General features: G+C 45.8%; 2 protein-coding genes across 3 annotated transcripts in view; one reads left to right on the forward strand and one right to left on the reverse strand.

Annotated features, from left to right (window-relative positions):
* LOC144120427 (dorsal-ventral patterning protein Sog-like) overlaps positions 1-23,312 on the reverse strand; it is a 287,843-nt gene that overhangs the window by 207,801 nt on the left and 56,730 nt on the right. For both annotated transcript variants that reach the window (XM_077652796.1, XM_077652797.1), the window contains exon 2: positions 20,440-20,543. In XM_077652796.1, coding sequence (XP_077508922.1) covers positions 20,440-20,543 — 104 coding nt within the window. The remainder of the gene's footprint in view (positions 1-20,439; positions 20,544-23,312) is intronic.
* Positions 1,381-15,242, forward strand: LOC144120428 (uncharacterized). Its single transcript, XM_077652798.1, has 6 exons — positions 1,381-1,438; positions 1,815-2,206; positions 2,298-6,664; positions 8,022-8,181; positions 8,938-9,064; positions 9,923-15,242. Exons 3-6 carry the CDS (start codon positions 6,554-6,556, stop codon positions 10,032-10,034), a joined length of 510 nt encoding a protein of 169 aa, XP_077508924.1. The 5' UTR covers positions 1,381-1,438; positions 1,815-2,206; positions 2,298-6,553; the 3' UTR covers positions 10,035-15,242.

The raw sequence follows: 23,312 nt of genomic DNA on the forward strand, positions 1-23,312 counted from the left end.
AAGCAAAACTTGGCTAGAAGAAAAGTGTGACTGCACAGAATCGGCCGGAAAGACTTTGAACCTTCGGCAACTGGCCGACTATGCGAGGTTAGCAATGTTCGTGACACAAAGGTTCGAGAGAAAGGTTACACGTGCGCGTGCCGAGCTGCGACAGTATTTCGCGCGCGCACGTGTTGAGGGCCAAAGTCCGCCGTGAATATCACTGCATTCTAACGTAGCTCACGCAGTCCTATATAGTGTGCAAGTAAGGCGTTACGGGAGCGCGAAAAAGTCGCTAATAAATATGCGAATTCCGTTTCTTGAGATAATACTAATAAATTTCAGCATTCATTTCCACTTTTGGAGTTTTTTGACAGCTGTGTTTCCGCGCGCATTGTTAAACATGCGCGTTAAAAAATTTAAAAAAAAACGACGCTCAATTGCTATGAGTAATCCAATGCGAATTAAATGCGCTAGCATTGTGAAGGGCCGGGTTTTAATTTTGCCTCGCACGAGATGATGACAGTGTGCTCTCGTCTGCGGACTGATTCGATCACGCGTCAAAGTTGAGGAAGGCGACGATATCTCGAGCACAGCCCGAGAGGCTTGCATTTTAGCACATGTGCGCTGTGAATGCGTGTGAAATACATATCTGGCCCAAACCCGAGAGGGATACTACTGCTAGCAAACTCAGAAGTCTTTTTCACTCCTGCTACAGGACCACTTCACGGAAGATCAGTTCGAGCCGATTATTTCAAAGAATACCGGCCAAAAAAAGCTAAAGCCGGTTGCGACGCCAAGCATCTTTTTGCACCAACCAGCTGCCAAGCCGCGAAAGCCATCCCCCAGAAGAATAAGAGTGGATAGTGCTGGTATGTAGTACATGGTGTTCATTGGGTCAAATGTTTGAACAGAACTTTTAGCCTTCAAGCCAAACTCACTATACGAACTTATAATTCAGTTGTCATGTTTCATGGTTTTCATGTATCCTGCGCAGACACCCCTATAGTCGAGCCAAACATACAGGTGGGCATCAGATCTCGGCCTGTGGACACTGAAATTGGTAACATTTCTTAAATGTGCTGTAACAATTTTTCCTGTTAGCATTTTTGTCTTCATGCTCTTCTCGTGTTCACATGCAGATGAAACATGTGGTACAGACAGCACAGAGATAGGCAAGTTATATACTCTGTACTTATCAATTTTTTCCTCGTCCAGTGTATGCTGCAAACTCTCGCATGTTTCATGCACCTGCATCCACAGACCATCCAAGCACAGAGGCTGCAGTTGAGTGTGGGCCAAAGCATTTGACATCATGTATGCATTTTCTCTATATGAAATACTAATGCACCTCTGCAATGCGGGTTGCCACATTGTCGTGTTCTGCTCGCAGGTACTTCTGACGTGAAATCAGCCACAGAGATGGGTGTCGCTTTCCCACAAGAAAGTACGGAAGCTGGTGAGTTAGAAATTCTTCTTTGATTTTTGCAATGTTCCGTCATCCACTGCTTTCTGCATACTGAAGTACACAAGGTGACACAAGCTTTTTTTTTTCTCTGGCAAGTTATCCTGCAGTCAAAATATTTCCTTTCTGGTGTAATCATCAATACATTTTAACAACCCTGATTGTCAGACATTAGTGCGAAGTGAGGGCAAATAAACTATGTGAAGAGCACAGTCCGAAAATAACATCCATGAATACTGCAACCTGTCCAGCACGCTTTATTCAACATGGATTCTCTTTTCTTTCATATAAGTTCATTCACTGTCAGCAACGTATTATTTCGAACGCTGTTTACTGATGCTCTGCATCAAATTTTGGTTCGCTCTAACAGCCCAACTGATACAAGAAGCCCTGCAAAAGAGGATAGCGCAGCTTGAAGCTAAACTCCAGGCGACACGACGAAGGCTTCGACTTACTCAAAAGCAGCGGTTGAAGGCACCAAAAGCAAATAAGCTCCTCGTTGCCGGCCTGACTAATTATTTGTATGAGGACCAGGTTAAATGTCTAAAAATGAACACAATGATATCGAAGGGAACACGATGGACCAAGAAGTCCATTATAAAGGCACTGAAAGTGAGACTTTCCTGTGGAGCACGTGGCTATGAAGCGGTCAGGGAGCTTGGCCAACCTCTGCCAAAAGAACGCACTCTAAATCGTCACCTGGAAGGGTACAAGTTTGCACCAGGTTTGCTGCAGGAGATCATGGAGTCACTTGCACTTAAGGTAAGTTAATTAGTCACATGATCATGACCGCTCACCTATGTCACAATTAGAGTAGCTCTGTTCACGCTGACTAATCCTTTCCTTCTCACAGGTCAGCCTCATGCCAACTGAAGAGCGGCATGCCACTTTAATGCTGGACGAAATGCAGCTCACACCCGGCTTGGTGTACAGCCCATCTTTAGGTAGAGTGCTTGGAGCCCCCACTATCCCACTTGCAGATGGAACACTGCCACTTGAATGCCTGGCCAGTCATGGGCTGGTGTTTATGATCGGGGACATCACAACCCGCTGGAAGCAAACAGTTGCTTACCACTTTACTGGGAATTCATTCCATGCCAAAACAGTTGAGGACATAATCATTGACATCATAAAAGCATGTGAGGCAGTTTCTCTAAAAGTAGATGTTATAGTCACAGACATGAGGGGAGGAAACCAAGCTATTTGGATACTATTCGGTATAGTCGTAGGCAAACAAAGCAAGCCTAGAACCTCGTGTCTCCACCCATGTGATGTATCTAGGCAGCTTTTCTTCATGGCTGACGCTCCTCATCTCCTTAAGAACCTGAGGAGCCACTTAATAAAAGGCCAGAAGATATATCTGCCTGGAGAATTAGTAAAAAAAAAAACAATTTGCCAGCAAACGTAGTTTAAATCCAGCCTATCAAGACACTGATTGAAATTGACGCCAATGCAGAGCTAAAGCTAGCGCCTCACCTTAAAGGGGCCATGACAGCCTATTTTCGCGCACACCCTGCTTATCGCCTTTAATTCCGAACAGGTTAAATTACAATTCCCCCAATTTTCAGTTGATTTTGTGCGCTAAATATTTTTAAAACGATTTTTTTTGCGTTCCTTTTGAGAACAGCTTGCTGGTCTGGCAACCTCCGATCGCTGACGTAACGAGCGCATACACGCCACGCGTCGTCTGCTGCGAGCTGCAGAGGTGCTTGCATGCACACCGTAGACAGCGGTCTCTCGAAAAGTCCTCTTTTGGGAAGCCTTCAACTTAGTACGCGAGCTGAGTGATCCTCGGGAAAGCGGACTTGCTCGTGGCGCCCACTTTCCGATTGTTGAGTAAACAGGAATAGATGGACCCCTGCTATATTATTTACGCTTAGAAGCATGCTGTTCGTATGTTATGAGTGTGGTCTCTTTTGAGCAGTCAAGTGCTCCCGTGTGTGAAAAGCGGCTCGTGCCGTGCATGCCTTCGCCGATGTGCGCCGTGAAAGCCGCGGCGTTTTGTAGCTACCAAGTTCTTGTCCGCTATTCATCGCCCGATAATTAAACTCAAATTATCAAAAGGTGCACTACAGTAACCTTGAGACACGAAAGGAGCAGAGAAAAGTGCCGAGTGCGACGACTTCCGCGCTGGATGTACGCGTTTGTAATTCGAACATACATTTCCTTCGACTCATAGAACCTTTGTACAGGAACCAAGCCGCTTGCAAAACCCTACGTGACTCGAATGCTTTCACTGTTCGCACCGATGAATAGTCGCCGCCGTCTAAATGAGTGCTTCGAAATAATAGTACAGCATTTTGCTATGCGTGCGCATTGTGCCGCAGGAGTGCGACGATTACGACAACTGCAGCCCAGCGCTGAGGTTGTTTACATGGCATTGCGCAAACAGTACGTACTGCTCGTTTGAGCGGCATAAAACGCCAGGTGGGTTATCCTTATCTTAAATATTACGCACTCTTGCTCACAAATTGCACTTTTACTCATTTAAACACCATGATAACACTGCAATAAGCGCCGATGATGCTATATCGCCTGTTCGGGAAACGCTTCGGGTAGGATACCGGTGCTTTCCGCTAATTGTATCTGCTTTCTCTCATGTCACCAAAATTTAATTTTAGATTTTTAGATTTAGCTAAAAATAGGTTCGGACATTACTTGAACAAATGAAAACAACCAGATTCGTTGTCCGCAGTCGACGCCGACGGCTGCTGCCGGCTGCCTTCTGCACATGCTATGCAGACCGGGTCACATATATCGGCACTTCCCCCTTATTGTACTCGCGTCCTGCGATGTAGGCAGTCGTCGCTTTGAGGGCACTGTAGCAAAAACTACGCTCGACAGCTATTTGCAGGCGCTAAAACTTGCGCGTGATTCTCCTCTCTTGACCCGTCCTTTTTGCGTAGTTATTAATTGTTTCCATAATCGCTCTCCGCAATCGCCGTAATCGCACACACGGATCCTGCGTACTCGCTAGGCCTCGTCACGAAAGGGGCCGGCGGTCCACCGTGAACCGAAATTCAAGAATATGGCAAAAGTTCCTCACTGATTAGTAACAACGTGTGAAGATATGATATGTGCCCAGTGACAACACCAGGTCCCAGGGATATCCGAATCATATCCGCATATTGCAAATCATTCGCGTACTTCCGCAGGGTGTCCGTGGGAAGTCCTCGTTTTAGATCTCCAGATACGTTATCCCCTAGATGTCCCGTTCGGGTTATAATGTGGACGCTTACTTGATATGCATTCTTACTGTAATTTTGTGCAAAGCTTTGTAAGAGCTGCTCTCACAGTAGCTTTCTTTACCTCGATATATGTTCACTTTTCATATCAGGCGACTTTTACAGGGATGCATGTCTCTCAAATAACCTGCATGAATATTTTCTCCTCACCAGATATATAATAAACACTGCGGCCTTGAGGGGAATGTTCGAGTCGTTTCTTCGCTTTTCGATCAATCTGGCACCTAAACACGACCTCATGTTCAGCACGTGTGCAACGCATTTTATTTACTGGTTCTTCCTCGAACTTTCAAGTTTGCCGCGCTCAGATGTCAGCAGTGTATAATATATAAAAAAAAACCAAATTTAAAAAAATTTCGACATAAATTTAGAAACAAATGCGTTTTATCATTTATGCCTACGCTGAAACAAGTAATAAATGATGCATATATGAAGCCTTTGACGCGCTGTGGTCCTGCCGTGTACCGCACTGTTCCTTTCGGCAGCGCGGGCAGCGTGTGTTTTGGCGCGCTTGGCGTTTGGCGCGCTTGTCTTTGTCTGCATTGTCTGTGCGCGCCGTGCGGTCTGTCACCGATGGCAGCACGCGTTGGAGCGACCGGCGTGGCCATGAGCACGACGTCCAAAGGTAAGTCATTTTTCACATCTTGTTCGTACGCCTCCTTTGCACGAGGGGGCTATAAGGTAGCTATGGAGTCGTTATTTAGTCTTAGTCCAGTATGGCGTGGGGTATTCGTCCCAAAGGAGCATGACTGTATGCATGCGTCGCTTAGCTGCATAAGATCAACGCGGCACCGCGACTCGCTATGCATGGCGTTTCCTTCTGGAGTTCCCGCGCAAACTCACCTGCGGCGGAGAACGCTGGGCGGAAGCCAAGATGGCCAATTATGTTGACGCGCGCAAGTGCTGGAATTTCTTTGCTATGTCCGTTTGCATGGAACTGTGGCGCCAGATATGAAAGTGCAGGATCGTAAACTTTGTGCCGAGCACAATTAAGATAAATGCCGCTCGGTTGCTGCACTGCAAAAATATGTAGAATGTGTCAATTTTTCGAGCGCTTAAAATATACTCGACCACAGCAGTTGACATTTTTTTTTTTTTTTGCAAACACTTCCTGGTGAATCGCAGCTTGCATGAGATACCAATTCGGACAGAGAAAGCTTTCCCTTTTTAAAATGAATTTTTTTCACCGAGCTGTCTCCTAATTCCACGAACTGTATCCTAATTCCACGAGCTGTCTCCTAATTCCATGAACTGTCTCCTAACGAGCTCACTGCTCTTAACATATGGGAAAACATTCCTAATCTCTGCGGCTGTTAAGCTTGCTTTTCTTTTGATTCCAGATCTTTGTTTTTGCTCTGCAAAACCATAAACATTATTAATATTGCTTGCAATGATCTTTGCATGTATGTTGAGGTGACTGCGTAGAAGAGTGGTATTTTTTTCCTCTGTTTGTAGGTTGCTAAAGAATCTATGCGAAGGAAGGACATCACACCAGCACCAAAATGTGACCAAAGCTAGTATTGCAAGCTCATTTGATTTGAATGCTATCATATTACTTTTGGACTTTTTGCACTGCCTTCAAAATAAAATTTGTGTCACAATATTGTATGTCAAAAGGTGGTATTTATGGACATCAACGCAGACGGCATCACGAGTGCTTGACAAGCATTGCAAGAAGTGGGCACACATAATCAGGATAATTTCATGTTTTATTTTGAAGCTTTTTCTTTCCAATATTAATGTGTTGTTGCAATATCTAGGTGCACTACAGCCAGAGCTCCTAAGACTGCTTCATAGCATCCGGTACCGGCAGCTTGAACATTCATCACAATTGAACTTCCTGGCATCCTGGGTCAAATCATGGATGAATAATCTGGAGGATGATGTGGATGACATCAAAGTGCCGCAAAACATAGACGCATTTTTGGAATTTGATGATTCGCTGAAAGGTTCGGCATCCATGAAAAATCAACTGGTAACTACACTTTCCTAGTGACATAACATGATTCTGCATGCCGTGTGCAAAAGGCAGTGCTGAACATTTATGATTGTGTGGTGTTAGCTTTCAAAAGGTCTTCATGCCAGGTTACATCTGTACAACTCCTCATGCTACTGCTTATTGAGGGAGTGTTTGAGGAGAGCATCTAACTGGTTAAAAAATTTTTTTTCAAAAGCTGCTTAGGGAAACTACTTGGCTTTGTCCTCAGTGCTACTTTCTGCACTGCGTCTGTGGCTGGAAGCGGCACAAAAAGATTATGAGAAGGGCATATAGAGCGCTTGTATTTTGCACTACCTTTGTTGGCTTTCAATTCCTACTTGACCATGCACAGCTGATGATTTCTTTGCCTGGGTGACCACACCATGCATGCAGGCTGTACCTTGTGTATCATGCAAACGTTATTGTTGTTAGGTAGGAAACGCCATCATATATATGCAGCCAAGTTGCTCTTGGGACGCTCTGTGCACATCTGCATGAGATTCAAGTACTAAAAAAAGTATAGTAACTGCTATGCATTTGGTAAACATCTGCGTAGTATTTGAAGAAAACGATGACTGAAGCTGGTAAAAGGAATTTCGCCAAGCCTGGAGGCAAGACCTTGTGGTGCAAGCTACCAAAGCAAAGGCAAGGTGCAGAGAATGCATTGCCAAGGTTGTCTCACCGATGCGTTTCATTAGCACTTTTGTGCCAACTTTCAAATGCTGTCACATAAATGTGCAGTCGTTAATTGCAGAAACACAAAAGAGCTCACACTCGTCAGTTCACTGTTGCACTAAATCCCATTACCTCCAAGGTGTAAACATCAGTACAGAAAACATCGGCACCATTGTTGCAGCTTGTGCCGTCAGTCAAGCTTTGCTGCTTAGCACAGTAATGTAGCTCTTGCTGATTAATGCGATAAACTCCTGATTCAATTTTTAATGTTTTTTTTATTCTGTTATTTGCAGTCTTAATTTTGTAAATTAAGTATTAGCTGTTGTAGTTGTAAATTAAAAACGAATGACTGCATGACATGAATATGTTCGCTTCGGCGCCATTCCTATTTAAGAAATATATTTCTCTGGAACGCTGTAGCTAACATGGCATAGTATCTAAAGCTCTGGCCATCATGTAAGCGCAAGAGGCAAAACCACTTCATATTTGACTCAGAGAAATGAAACTGCTTGTGTGGCAAGATTTTATACAGTAGAAATACCTGGGTAATGAAAATTTACTAAAGGAAGGCTTGGCACATAGATTTGTAAGTGGGTGCTTGGTAGTGTTTTTCTTATGCAGGCTTTTTATTGTCTGTGTTAACTCCGTCTACTCACTATAATGAACTTTTTTTTTGCAGAAGACACGATGGAAGAAATTAGGGGGAACTGGCATCGTAGATGCTACAAGTAGGGTCCTGAAGGACCTGCTTTCTGATCAAGTGGCTATGCACTATAGTTGGCAGGGAGGAAAAGGCAAGCGCCACTTCAGGGAGACAGCATGCTGCGAAGTGATGCTAGGTATGACCATATACATGTAATGAATTTGTTGATTCGTAAAAGAATTTGTCACTCCCAAGGTGTCGCAAATTCAAAATGACTGTACAGCATAACTGCTTTTATGCGCCCTGCAGGTTGATAGAAAACTGCAAGTCGCATTTGGGAGCAACGGGTGCCTTGAGTTAACAGGACATGTATTATTAAAGATGAGCTTATTTAACAGTTATCAAATGCATAGCAAAGAAAACATGATAGCTTTAGGCGGCCCAAAAAGAAGGAATAATTTGCCGCTGCCCGCATGCCATGACTGATAAAAGGAAAACCGAATGATAGCGACGGTTCACAAGACAGTACAAAGGTCAGAATTACATTCTTTGTTTATTCACCATGACCAGGTAGCCAGCTATTTGGCAAACCACTGTGAGCTGTCAGCTCATTTTCCCTGACGCCTGAGACATCAAAATAACTGTGCAGACTTGCATATGATTGTTTCACTCCGTCTGTAAATAAATCTTGTACAGTAATGCGGGAAATTCATGCATATAGTCTAAACTTGATTTTTCTGCCTTATTTTTCCACGCATCATTTTAATGAGGCTAGCACTCACTTCAAAAATGTATTTTCTGTCCTGATTCTACAAACTGGATGATGCTGTGGAAATTAGCTACAATTTAGGTAATAGCCAAACAAGCAGGTGCTCTCAAGCCATTCGCTATCATTATGCAGGAAGGGTGTCGTGTAGCAGTAAACTGAAGCACGTCTTCCTTATTTTTTCAGATGTCCTAACAAGCAGAACTACTTCTGATGGAACAGTGGCTGAAATAGACAAAGTGACAAAGTCATGGTTTCGATACGCAAAAGAACAAATGCAGCGCAAGACACTTAAACTCCGAGATAACGGCAGGTATGGATACAAATCTAGTGAGCTGGCACCAAAACTTGTACGTGCCAGTATCACTGCCTGCTTTTCTTCATTGCCAGTCCGTTAATGTTTTAACAAACAATGGAGAGTCAGGCGTTATACTATGTTTTGTAGGACTCTGTGTCCAAGAGAAGGCAAGCGTAGCAGGAGGCGGCAGAAGGTTAGATGAGCGGATGAGATTAAGAAGTTCGCAGGCATAGGGTGGGCGCAGCTGGCAAAGGACAGGGTTAATTGGAGAGACATGGAGAGGCCTTTGCCCTGCAGTGGGTGTAGTCAGGCTGATGATGATGATTATGTGTCCAGTTTACAGCTAGTAAGGCTCATCCATTGCACTTGTAGGGGTCTGTTTATTATGTGTCCTTGGAGACGCGGTGTGAGATCTTGCACGGTGCTCAGGTGTATCGAGCACCAAGAGAGTGGGGCAACTTCGTCGTCTTCAGGCACAGCGTAGTGTCGGCACATGCCAGTAGCGGAACAGGTGACAGTTGATGCACTACACAATCTATTCTTCACCTGACGCATAGTGGTACAGGTACAGAATGTCTAATTTGGTGCAAATTTTTAAAAAAATATCCGTTAGCATTTCAATCATTCGCGGCATGTCATTGGCCAATGATTGTTCACAAAAGCATGTATACTCAAGGTGAAGACTTGTGTCAAATGTGTGTCATGCCGCTTTCAGGATTGTTATTGGAATGAAAATGCAGAAATTCTCTGATTTAAAACAGGATTGCATAATTAATATGTGAAGTCGAAGGTTGTATTTTAAATTTACTTTGTTGAAATACAGCTAAATACTTATAGCACTAGCCTCATGCAAATGTTGATATTAACCTGCAGAACCACTGACGAAGCAGCACTTCCAACTGACCTGGGAGAAGCAAGCATCGTGGAGGGAACATCTCACAGGCTGCTGGATATACAAGCGGACAATAACGATTCTGACCTGTAAATTTAGCCGTGTGTTTTCCATGTTGTATGCCATTAGTTTTGGACACTGTTTTGCAAACAATCCTGCTTTGCACATTTTCTTGGGGGCCCCACAGTATACAGATTATTTTGTACTTATTGTTTACTTTTAAAGCGTGGCAAACTGCTTCTTTTGCATTATTTTTCACTATTGCTTCCTTGTGTTGCAGCGGAGTCTTGTGCTTCCTTACAGACTACCATGATCACTGGCAGTATAACACAATTTGTACTGCACAATATGTGCTCATCACCTTGTGCCTCACCTTAGCCTGTTGTCCTATTAGTGGATCAAGTTAGGGCTTGTTTCTGAACTTTTATGGCTGCCCCAAACTAACAAATGTACCTCACCTGAATACTAAAAGCCTACCAGCTCGTGCAAATGTTCTGTAAAGCCTTTCTTATTTTTATGCATGATGCTAGTCAAGATTGCAGTGGTATATACCCTTCGATAAAGACCCTTCAATCAGCGGTGTCGACCATATGTCAAATCATTCCCATTATTCCCATTTACCGCCACCGAGCTACTTGCAGTCACCTGCGATTTCGTGTGTGGGGATTAATCACGACATCATCAGAACTGGTTGATGCCATTGGCTGAAAGGCCTCCTTTGAACGTCCTTTGTCGCTGTGTTCGTAGTTGTATCGACTGTTTTTAATTCAGAACATTTAATTCAGTTTTTATTCAGTTGATGTGTTTTTAGCATTGCATTTTCAATGTTGTCCTTTTCTTGCACATTCCCTGCTAGGCTTTTGAAATACGTCAGGAATGTTACATTTTGGCATATTACAAGCGGCAATATAGCTGCCGCATTTTGATATTACGAATGCCGTGAAATTTACTTCTCTCACAAGGTATGCACAGATTTTGGACTGCTTTTGCTAGCCAAAAAAAAAGTGTTCCTGTCTTTCGGCCCTCTCTTTGCCGTGGGCGCACCACTCCTAGTCATATTAATTCTTTTTTGTGGCAGCTAAAAATCAAATCCTCAGAGAGGAGCGATGTGTCCATAGGCTTCAGAGCAGATGCGAGTATGAGTCACGTGCATACGCTGGACACGCCACTAAAACATGTTCTATAGTCTCTAGCACGCCAGATAGCTTGGCCAGATAGTTTTTAGAACTGTAAAGGCAACGCGAGCGCTCTCACGCTTTTTGAGCGACACGGACCTTGTCTCGCGTTTGTGATGTCAGAAAGTGTGCCTTTTTTTTAAAGTAGTTTTTCATCTGCCTCCTCCCATCATCATCGTCCCCCATCGTGACCTTCTTTTATCTCCTCTTCCCGTCCCCCAGAGCAGAGTAGCAGGCCAGATATTTATTTTTCAGGCCAACCTCTCTGCCTTTCTTATCAATAAACCCTCTCTCTCTCTTGTGGCAGCTAGCCTTATGCTGTTGACATGAAAACAGTGTCTTTGTGATGCGTGAAACTAGTCCTTTCCGCCTCTTGTGAACTGTTATTGCATTTATTTACATCACAGGCGTGTGGATCACTGCCAATGAAAAAAGGGCCTTTATGATGTGTGCACAACCTTTGTACCCCTTTTGAATGACTCAGTAAACTAGCTTTATGCATATTTTCTTAAAATTTTATTTCGGTAAGTTTTCAGACGGTAGTCTTGTTCACAATATTATTATAATTATGCTGTCTTGAAATCTGCTTCTGTGGAGATATCTTTGTGCAGTTTACAAAATGACTGGTCACTCGTAATGAAAGTGCACAAGTTATGTGCAGAGCTTTTGATCAGTATATGTGTCTGTCATATTGACTGAGAATTTTGTAATTTCTAAAATAAAACTATATTTGATGTTGAAGCTATCGCTGTTCAGCGAGGTGTATATAACTCAAAATTTACTGGAAGTCTGCTATCAACACTAAACTTCTATGAATAGAATTATGACTGCTGCAAAAATTATGTACTCATGTTTGCCAGTTTTTGCATGCAACTATCGTGCATTTCTTGTGACTGAAGCAGCCTTCCGACATTCCATATTTGAAGAAGTGCTTTGTCCTGTCTTTCTGGATAACCCATTATTCTTCGAGTGGTGCAGGCAAGGCAACATTATTTCTAATTCTTTTTAACCACCCACACTATTTTGTCTTCCTGGGCAGCTTTGGGCGCTTTTAATGCCTCCGAGCTGCCTGCAAAAACACCTGTTTGTCTAGAAGGATCATTTACAACTATGTCCCTGTACAGTCCTGTAAAAATTCCCATGGACATCCCCTACCACTCCACAAAAAGAGCCAATATGTTCTCTTCAAGTCCTGTAAAAATCCTCTGGGACATTTCATATTTGACTAATGTCCTCATCAAGAACTATGAAAATCCACAGGGATTTCCTGCGGACCTCCGTGGGATACAGAAACTGCGGCCAAAAAGATATGCGAGGGATTTCCGCGGAAGTTTCTCAGCACGTACTAGGGATATTCGCATATCCGTTCAAAAATCCCATGGACATCCCTTTAATGCCATTTTTGTCACTGGGTAGCCACTTGTTTCGATTTTTTCGATACGCATAAGGTACACAAGCGCAGTTCACCGGGCGTGAAGCTTTCGCTCGATCGGCCGCACAAGCCCAGGCGACGGCGGCGAGCGGCACCGTCGTGCGGCGTTTTCTGCCCGTGTCGCTTGCCTCGCCGATCGGTTCTATGCGCAGGCACCGAATGAAAGCACATCTTCGCTGGTGCACGCACATCGCGTATGTCGCGGTGGCTAGCATGAGGCCCAATAAGTTTTAAAATTCTTAAGTTTATAGAATGTCATACCAACTAGTCCCCTACCACTCTCTTCTGGTTCCCACTAAGCTGACTCTTTAACGTTACTACGATACGCGATCGTTGATCGTTCTGGCGTCGTCGTCGGTCTAGCGTGACAGACCAGTGCGTCAGCGACGGCATTTGCGTAGCGATCAGCCCACCGACCGTCGATCGCCGTCGCACCGGCTTGTAGTGTGACCGCGGGCCCTACCTATACCGAAAAAAACTGCGTTACTCTTATTATCGCTTTTGCGGTACCAGTCATTAATATATGGGGGACGACTGCTACTTCGATCGCCCGCGAAATTACACGGGGAAATGAGACCTCGCTGCGCATATTGCAGCAACCAGAGCAGACGACGTTGCTCCGTGCATGTGCTATCGTCACGACAGCTTTCAACATGGCGGTCGCTGCCGGCGGGAGGAGTCTCCCGGTCTCAATTTCGATCGTATTTTTTGGAAAATACAGCACGTCCAGGGCAGCCAAATTTCGGAAATTTAATCATAAGCTCTTGCATTAGTTACTGAAGCAGAAAACTACAATATGAAGAACGACCATGCCATGGCCCATTTAAGGCTTCTTCAGTAGATCCAAGCCATTATGACAAAATGAAGGTGGGGCCAGCTTTCAGCTTGATGAACAGAGACACCGCTGCTGCGTTACGCTTGCTTGTAGAGAAAGGATCAGTGGATAAGTCAACCTTAACAACTGCATGGTTTGTTGAGATGGTGTTTCGATGGTTCCGTCTGATGACTTCAAGAGCAACAAAACTGGCACTGAGCCAGTTTGATGATATTGAGTATGGAAAGGTTCTTAAGTTTTTCGAGGAAACAATTCCACTTTTCGAAAAAAATTCTATTAGTGATGATGAAAAGAAACCTGTTTGGAAGCCAGTGCAGACCGGTGTCATCCTAGCAACGTCATCCGTGTTTCATCTGCAGACCCTGTTTCTTGAGAGGTACAACGTCAAGTTCCTGCTTCTAAGCAGGTTTAGCCAAGACGCTCTCGAGAATCTTTGGCCTATGTTCTACTGTGACTGAATATGTGCATAGATGGTGACTTCTAGAGTGGACTGTGATGTGGACTGTGTGGATTGATTGTGTGCATAGATGGTGACTACGGGAGAGAATGTGTGCTATTTTAAGAGACTGTGCGCATAGCGGTGTAGATTCGAGAGGCTTCAGGACATTGTTAATATAGAAGGGACGCTACGTTGGAGCAATTGCCGGCAGATAAAGCAAGGCTAACCCCACCTGTAGCATTCAGCACCTCAACTCAACTCAATCTTTTCTCGACACTTCGGTGCAAAAACCCTGTGCCCCGTGTTTTTGCATTCAAGTGGACACTTCGAGCTACCACAATGTTTCAGTTTCTGCAGCCAAGTCAGGACGGCAGCTATGCTGAAGAGGACTGCTTTTTCTTAACTGGCATGCAGGAGGACAAACCAGACGAAGACAAGATGTATGTTGTCCGTCCATTTGACCTGCTTGACATTGAAAATTTGGAACATGAATCTCTCGAGTACCTTGCAGGTTAGGTTGTCGCGCAAATCAAAAAAGTAAACAGTTGCCAAGCATGTCTTGAAATAATAAGCAGCTCAGCCGAGGGCAACAAGCTAACAATGCTGAAGTGCTACAACAAAGAGAAGCCGGCACTAACAGTCCCCTCATAGTGACTGCTGAAAGTTATGTACGCTTGAATGAGGATGGCTTAATAATAAACAGGCTGTCTGCACCTAAGCTCCAAAGTAGCATTCAAAGTGCTCTGCACTTAGGCAGTTGTTTCCCTACATGCCACGGCATATCAGATGCACTGCTTGCAACATTTTTTAAAAACCAGAATGTCAATCCTTGTAGAAGAAAGAAGGCTTATCCTCCTAGAAAAAATTCAAAGCTTCCAGAAATGTGGCAGCAGAAGAAATGGAATGCACGTTGCTGCCAGTAGCATTAGGTAGTGCACTGCGATTCCTCACTGCTAATTCTGATGTGAAAGCACTACTCGTGTTATCTCTGTCATGTGGCAACAACTTCTACTATGTACTTTAGGGAGAAAAAAGGAGGAAGTTGAAGAAAGGAAAGATATGCGTCTCTCTCATGGTGCTATGACCCCTTTAGGAGGTGGCCACGTGAATTGCACTGTATATTCCTTAGAAAAAATAAATAAAAAGGAGGAAGTTTAGAAAAGGAAAGCCGTGTTTTCGTATGCCCTACTATGTCCTCTGCCCTATGTTAAGCCTCTACCATTTTTTGTGATTTACTCATGATAATTCTGATGTATCAGAAATATGGCCTTTCCTTTACTACTGTAAGAGTTTGACAATTCGAACTGTTTGCTTTACAAGAAATTGTTTATTTCAGCTGAACTGTTTATTGTATGCAGAATTTTCTGTCCACTTGGCAGGATCTCCTAACTGTATTTTGTGCACTGCGTATGTCAATAAACTTATTATTAGGTGCCTACATTACTCTGTTTAAAAAACAATTATTCTATAGTCACAGCTACAAAATATGAAATTGCGACACAATATTTCAATCAATAACAGCATTGAAATCGTTGTTGCCAAGTTACTAATCATAAAAAGAAAACTGTAAAACCGCCAGTCACTTGCACGCATTTGCGCGCACACACACACCGAGCAAACAAACAAAAAGGACACGCTGACGAAGTTTCACTCAGTTGCTGAGTCGCGCGATTAGATCGCGTTAGCAGCAAGAATACTCCATGGCACGGTCCATACGGCCGATGTAGAATGTCGCGATAGTTGCACAGTTGAACACAGAGGCTGAAACACAGTCTAGTGGTCGGGTAACAACCGCAATACGCCACACGGTGAACGGCAAGAGGCACTGCTGACACTCATTTGCACACACACGCACTGGAGACGTTGTTTACTTTCCACGAGGATCAGCAAAGTTATGTACCAGGTTGTCCAGTGCAGGTGACTATCAGCCTTCTTTTTTACGTAAACTTTTCGTCCATAGTAGCCGCCATGTGTATCCAGCACACGTATACGCAAAAAAAAAAGCCAGAGAACAACGAAACCAAACGCATAACTTCCACGGCGGATAGCGTGAAACACAAAACAAACTCGTCTCGAGTCGTCTACGGCTGCGACTGTGTTGCCCACCGTCAGAGACTTCGACTCTTGTCTAAAATGATACGAAATCAATATTCTTCGTTTTTGTTGAAATTCTTTGAAGCTAATTTTAGTCATAAAAGTATAACTTATTTTGAAAAGCACAAACAAACAAGACCGAAACATACGGAATGCAGGCTACGGAGCATTCATCCTCTCTCGTGTTTTTCTTTCAGCACGACTTTGAGGTTAAAGGACAGACATGTTTTTTATACCTCGGTCTCTTTTTTTTTTTCGCTTTTTAAAGGACTAATGTACTGCAACGTTTGGTTCCCTCGCATGTGAAGATAGGTTTCCCGCTTATGAATACAGCGGCCCATGGTTTAGCGTGGGCGTCATTTGCTACGCAAGACCTTTCTAGGTGACGCGCGCGGCAGTTGTCTCTACCTTAAAAATTATAGAGGGACCTTAGTGGATGGCGGAGGCGCCTGGCGGGTGCAGGGTGCCTATACTCTCCATCCTCCTTTCAATGTTCCCGTGGTAACCACCAACCGGTTACGCATTCCTCCCTTCTCGCCATACTGTCCTTACACAATAATCCTTCATATTTTAGCAGGGGGAGAAAAATGGAGACAAAAGCAATCACATAACACAGCACAGGCGCTCACAGAACCGCACGGTTCTCAAGCTTAAATACTACTAAAAAAAGAGTCCAATGTACTAGAAACGTAATTAAGAAGAACGGGGCATTGGGTCGAGCTGAAGGCGTATAGCGGGCACACTATGAAGGCGTATAACGGGCACACTAAGTAATCAGAGCAATCTAGTAAACAAAAATTGGCTGTGGTTTAGCTCTGGTTAACCCCATTTGAATTGCGAGAGCTTCGTTTCCTCGGCACGTCGTCTACGCAGCGTCTAATTCCGACGCTCTCGAGAACTCAAGCCGGTCTCTTCCGCAGTTGAAGAGTCACTCCGGGACGTGGCATGACTTCCTCTAGCCGCATCTTCGTTACGACGCTTCTCGAGTCACGCGGCGCGTTCTTCTGGCGTCTCTTGAGCGCGTTGTCTCTTGCTCACTTTGTTCTGTCGTTGTTGCGTCTCTTTCGCGCTCTCCATAACGACTACAATACACTGAGGGGAAGCGCATATATATGTATAACTCCGCGAGGCCACACCTTCTCTTCCTATAACCCCAGCGGAGCACATCTGGTGGAGCAAGCGGCGACGGCAACGGCGTCGACGGCGGCGCCATCTGTTGGAGCGCAGCTGCGGTGTTGCTAGGCAACGGCAGCTCAAGGTCGTTCGTGGTCCACGCATATGACATACAGCATACGGCGCGACGAGCCGAAATGGCTTGCTTGCTGGAGTAGTAAAGCTTTCGCTTTAAAACACGAATGGGAAAATAAGGCAATGTTCGATGAAAGCAATCAAAACAGAAAAAGGCGGAACAGCGGAGCACAGTCGCGGGCAGAGTAATATGGACCGTGCTTCGACCTTATAACTCTTCCGTCGCTTTGCCCAACGGAAATGAAAAGGTTTGCAGCCTATATACGCGCAAACACATTCCCTTCCAAAAGGATTACGCACCCTCGAATTTTCGCTCTCTAATGCGTCAAAACAGCCTGGCCCCCGAACCGTGCTCCATGCGCGACTGTTTATTGGAATGGTATGATTATGGCAACGGCTAGACTAAGCGCAGAATGCTGGAAAGGCAGAAATCGATGTCAGAGTGCAGAAAGCAGAGCAATGATCAAGTGTAAAATTTCTGAGGAAAGAAAGCATAAGGAGCGAGAAAGGTAGGTATAAAGGTTAGAATTACAGGAGGACGCAGAGAAGGTGAGAGCTAAGTAAAGAAACAGGAAATGGAAAGTGAACGCACAGTAGAGAGGCCGCATCACGGGGTGAGCCCGATGAATGAATGTCCACAAGGAACCACCAACACCAAACAAAAAGAGAACGGTGCGGAGTGTAACTCTTTCCACCGCAGGGTCTCAGCTCTGCGAGGTGCACCGAGGCGCGCTGCTCAGGGTGACGAGCTCGAGCGCAGTGCGTGGGGCTGGATGCAGACGGAGCGGATAAGCGGACGGCCGGCGGTCCTGTCGGCCCTCGACGCGCAGGCCGGCGGTCTTCATTTGAAAATCAAATCACGTCCCTCCCTGACAGGGAGCAAAGCTTGAACCCGGCGCGTCTACTGCTTCTCCACTTTCGCCTATCTTCCCAAACAAACAACAAGACGAGGCCTCCCTTTCTCGACGCCCGGCAAACGGCGTGAAATACCCCGGATACATTCCGGGCTCCGAGAGATCGGCGCTTCTTGTTTCGCCCTACTCCTTCGGCGATTCCGCGGGCTTTCTCCTGAACGAACACTGTCTCCCCGCAACAGGAAGGGCGAAACTCTGGCGTACGCGTCGCGGGGTCGGGGACTTTCCGGGATCCGCAGCGACGTGCCGGCTTAACCTGTGCCGTGCTGAACGGTGCACTTACTGAGTGCGGGGTTTAACGTCCAGAAGCTATTCACGGGCAAAGGGGGACGCCGTAGTGGAGCGCTCCACTACGGCGTCCCCCTTTGCCCGTGTATCGCTTCGGATTGACTTAGACCAGCTGTGGCTCTTTAACGTTCATTGACATCGCACAACACACGGGACCTTTTGCGTTTTGCCGCCATCTAAACACCGCGGCTGGAACTGAACCCAGGTTCTACGGCTCAGGAATCGGGTGCAGAGTCGAAGAACCCGGTTTCAATCCCGGCGTCGTGGGGGCAGAAGGCCTTCCAGTTTCAAGCACACTACGTCCAGCAGTGTTCCCCGCTGGCATGGAGAGGAAGTTGCACAGCTTCGCTCACTATTAGCGCGCCCAGATCCTAACGACCCGCCGTGGTGGGTTAGTGGTTTTGACGTTAGGACTTTGAGCCCAAGGTCGCGAGGTCAAATCCCGGCAACAGTAGCCGGATTCATATGGGGGGCAAAATGCAAAAACTCTCACGTACTGTGCGATTACACGTCAAAGGACCCCAGTCGATCGAAATGAATCCGCAGCTGTCCACTACTCCACCCCTCATAGTCCATGTTAAGCTTTGAGACATACCGTGTGCAGCTGTACTGATTATGTAGTCGGCGTGAAATGAGTGTAGGCGCTTCGATAGCTAAGGGAAATGACTTGGCGTTGCAGTGGTATGCGCATAAAATAAGGATACAACGGCGGATATGCATTGGCTCAAAAGGAGTGGTAAGCTTGATCTGCGTTACGCTGGAATGGGTGCTGCAGTGGCGCGTAATGAAGCAAGCGGCTCTATTATGTAAGTATACAAGCATGTTGATTAAGTAGTTTCGTTAAGAGGGCCAAGTTGATGACCGGAATTCTAGACATAAAAACGTTTGATATGCCCGATTTTTCTCACTATTAGAGCAGTTCAGGTCCACGAGCAACATGCGTCAAGATGACATGGGCGTCGTCACGAACGCGAGCTTTGGCATACCGTACAGACCGCAAGGCCGCCCACGTAATTACCGAATAACGCAAAGCAACGCATCAAGGTTGCATCCATAAGCCATTTCGTGCAACAGCATCCCTCTAAACCACGTGACAGCATTCCTTCGTCCGCACCAGGCTTATCATCATGTGCGGTTTTTCTGACCAGGGCCTAAGTGGACGTTCTATGTTCTGCGCAAGGAGGTCGTATAAAGGAATGCGCATCGGGGTGGTGCTACGATAGGAGTTTCCGGGAATGTTTCGGAGGAAGAACTCGCACAACACAAAAAGGGCCGGGCGTTCTCAGGGGTGATTACTAATTAGCGCAGCCATACGGCAGCAAAGGACACCGCTTCTCTGCAAAGAACACGGATATCCGGTTTTGGCACAGTCTTCGCCGTTGATGAAAAATGCTTCCTTCTCCGGGGATGGAAGTCATGCGCTCCGTGTAAGTACTTATGTATGAAAGTAGTGCGGTATTCACTTTGCTTGCCGATTTACTTTTCTGATACGGCATCATATGAATGGGGGTGCTAGTGCTGTTCTTTTTTGTCGCACTCCACAATTTTAGGCCATGCACGGACAGCTCAGTCGCAAACAGTGCATTTTAGGCACCTTCGCTTAGTACCGGATTCCCAAACTTTGCTCCTACTTCACAATTGCCATGCTGCGCAGTGAGTATACAGCTTCATGCAGAACGCTACCGGCCCATGGATGCACTGGGGTGCACTGGCTATCTCTTGGGCAGCTTCTCTTCGCTATCCCCTTATTTCTTTTAGAGATGAAGCTCCATCAAGCGGGATAGTTGGCGAGATTAGACAGTATTGGGCAGGCGAAATAAGAAAAGCTGCACAGTTCGCAAGCACTACCATTAATGCGCTACGCTTTCCGGCCTCTACCGCTCGCCTCACAGTGTCCTCAAAATGACAGCTTGCCACAACGTGACCAAAGGGAACAGCTGTCCTTTAACGCATAATGATTGGAGTAACCGAGTTACAGACCTTCAGTTACGGTTGCAAAGGTTCATGAAGGTGACTTTGGGTGATTGCTACAGGCACGGTGAGGATATATGATCTGTGCGTGTGCATACTCACAGGGGTGCACTCGCAGCGAACGCAGTAGAGCACGCCGAACGGAGGGCCGAGGTCGGGACGCCACCGCTCCTCCAGCTCGTACGTCAGGTTGCCGAACTGGCAGTCTGCGAGAAAAGAACACGGAACCAATTTTAGCGGTTTCTCAGAGAAGGAAATGGCTCATTTCTCGGTGGACACCTCAACCGCGCAGAGACGGAATGGAGGAAGGTGGGAGCGAATGAAGAAAGAGAAAAACAGGGGCCGAACTAGGGTGTTCCGCAGTAATTTCGACCACTTGGGGATCTTTAAAGTGCGCTGACGGCGAACAGCACACGGGCGCCGTTTTGCGTTTCGCCTTCATCGAATAAAAAACAAAGAAAGAATAAAAGCATGAATTAGATGTCAGTCAGTCGTCTTCGCGGGGAGTGCATCCAGTATTTTACACGTCCCCAGAAGAGCCGCCGCGGTGGCTGAGTGGTTATGGCGCTCGGCTGCTGGCCCGAAAGACGCGGGCTCGATCCCGGCCGCGGCGGTCGAATCTCGATGGAGGCGAAATTCTAGAGGCCCATGTACTGTGCGATGTCAGTGCACGTTGAAGAACCCCAGGTGGTCGAAATTTCCGCAGCCCTTCACTACGGCGTCACTCATAGCCTGAGTCGCTTTGGGACGTTAAACCCCCATAAACCATAAACCACACTTCCCCAGAAGGCGCTTACTCAGCTTGTTCATCACTTTCCGCCTTGAATACAATACTTTGTGTACTCATGTAGACAAGATTTTCTGCGACTGAGTCCGAAGATAGAGCCACGTAACAAAAATATGTCAGTACACAAAATGGTCACTGGTGGCGCCGTCCTAGCAATAAAAATTGGCCGGAAATTAAAGGAGTCCCGAAATGGCTGTTTGACGCTTGGCTTATTCCTTCACGATCACACTGGTAACAGCGCGAAGACGGGACGAACAGATAGGCAGGGAGGCGATCGTAGTGTTCTTGTGCCTGCCGTCTTCGCGTTGTTTACCAACATGAACATGTTACTGCGCCAGTCATAACAGTGACGTAGTTATCTGTAGATTCGACGCCGATGGTCGGTAGTCCGTTGACGTCTGTCCCACTCGGCCGCCGACTGCGCCAGAACGACCAACGGCCTCGTGTCGCACTTGCAGTGTGAAGGCCGACTGTCCCGCGATCAGCCTTGGGCGAACCGGCGGTCGAGTGAAACGTTCCCGCCCGACGAGGTGACAGCCTGAATATATGGGATTTTCTCTGCCTTATCCGCATTAAAAAAGAAAGCGAAACGAGCGGCTACAATTAATGCTTTCACACTCACACCCTCGACAGCGATGAGCTATGCAGTGAAGTGGACGACGGCCCGACGGCCACTTCTGCGACGAGTACAGAGTTGCACGTAGCGCGTTATATGTAAGAGATTACTTGGCTTGAAAATTTGTGACTAACACTTTTTCAAACGGTGATGCTGCAGGCAATGCAATTATCGCACCGATTGCCTTTCCGCCCGTTGTAGAACAACATAGCGGCAAAGACATAAGCGGCTTTAGTCGAGAGCTAGATGGTTTCCGCTGCTCATAACGCCGCTTATATAGGAAGTTTGTCGATGCACAGATAATCTGTTCTGCGCATACAGTTCTGCTTAGAGTGGTTTAGGAGATCAAATTTATAAAACATACTCGTGTAGACTTACCGTGAGTGGAGGGTTAAGTTGGATTTCGTTTAAAAGATAATCCACGACAGTACACGTCGACTTCACCGGAGAAAAAGACACATCCGCGCACACAGTTGTTTGCAGCTCGAATGATTGTCCGCCGTCTCGCGGTAAAATAGGTAAAACGTGAAATAGAATCCCATTTCACCATTCGCACTCTTGACGTGTGTAGCTTGATCCGGTATCCAAGTGCACAGAGGGCAATTGATTTATAGACTTAAAGTTTTCACTCGCGCTTTAAAAACCGCATTGTTTTCGCGTAAACAAAACGAAAAACCTTACTGCTTTTGTCCATACGCGTCGCGTTTCGCAATGAATAGTATGTGACACACTTTTCTAACGGTAATTAAAAAGTTGCACAGCATAAAGTATTTTTTGCGCGCGTTCGCCTTTAGAAAACTGGTATGGGCGACATCAGCGCGCCATCGGCTCCGAAGAAGCAGGTAGATGGGGAGGAAATAAAAAATACTGGCTTTGTGACCGTTGCGCCGCAGCACTTTCTCACGTGAATGCAAACTGCAAAGGTATTAGTAGCGGATATTAATCGCGCAGAGGACCATGCTCTTTGAGAATCTTTGAACGGTGTTTCTAAGAGATGGGCCCATTTTCCCTCCTTTATTTTCAGGAAGTTTTAAACAGAAATATGGAATCGCTGATGAAACGTTTCTGAGTTAAGCGCGTTGGACAGCGAAGTATGTAATGGAATTCTCTCGAGCGATTCCTTTAATTGTCTCGAGCGATTCGTGTTTACAATATACGCCCCGGTATAACGAAAATGTGCTGTTGAAGGCTTCTAAAAACAACATAAGGGAGGGCGTTGCATTGTCCTCACCCAATATTTTTTTCAAATCCCGAAACAGCGAAGGAGGTGGAGGACTCCAGCGATAGTTGCGCTCACCTGCTGCAAAGTTGCGCAACCTCGGCATGCAGCGCAAAATGAAATTAAGATTGTTATAGTTAGTCGGAACGCAGTCTATAGATTGTCTATACAAAAAGAAATTGAGATTATTATAGACTTTGGTCTATAGACCGTCTATCGATTGTCCATAGACAAAATGAGATTAGCTGTTACAGACTTCCTTAGTCTATAGATAGCCTACAGACAAAAAGAAATTAAGGCTGTTATAGACTTTCGTTTAGAGATAGTTTATAGACCGTCTACAGACCAAGAAA

Source organism: Amblyomma americanum, chromosome 2 (genome assembly GCF_052857255.1).
Source record: "Amblyomma americanum isolate KBUSLIRL-KWMA chromosome 2, ASM5285725v1, whole genome shotgun sequence".
Taxonomy (NCBI): domain Eukaryota; kingdom Metazoa; phylum Arthropoda; class Arachnida; order Ixodida; family Ixodidae; genus Amblyomma; species Amblyomma americanum.

Coding starts and splice junctions, on each gene's coding strand:
- LOC144120428 (XM_077652798.1), top strand. CDS start 6,554: ATGAATAATCTGGAGGATGATGTGGATGACATCAAAGTGCCGCAAAAC. Junction 6,665..8,021: donor CATCCATGAAAAATCAACTG/GTAACTACACTT, acceptor TTTTTTTTGCAG/AAGACACGATGGAAGAAATT. Junction 9,065..9,922: donor AAACTCCGAGATAACGGCAG/GTATGGATACAA, acceptor ATTAACCTGCAG/AACCACTGACGAAGCAGCAC.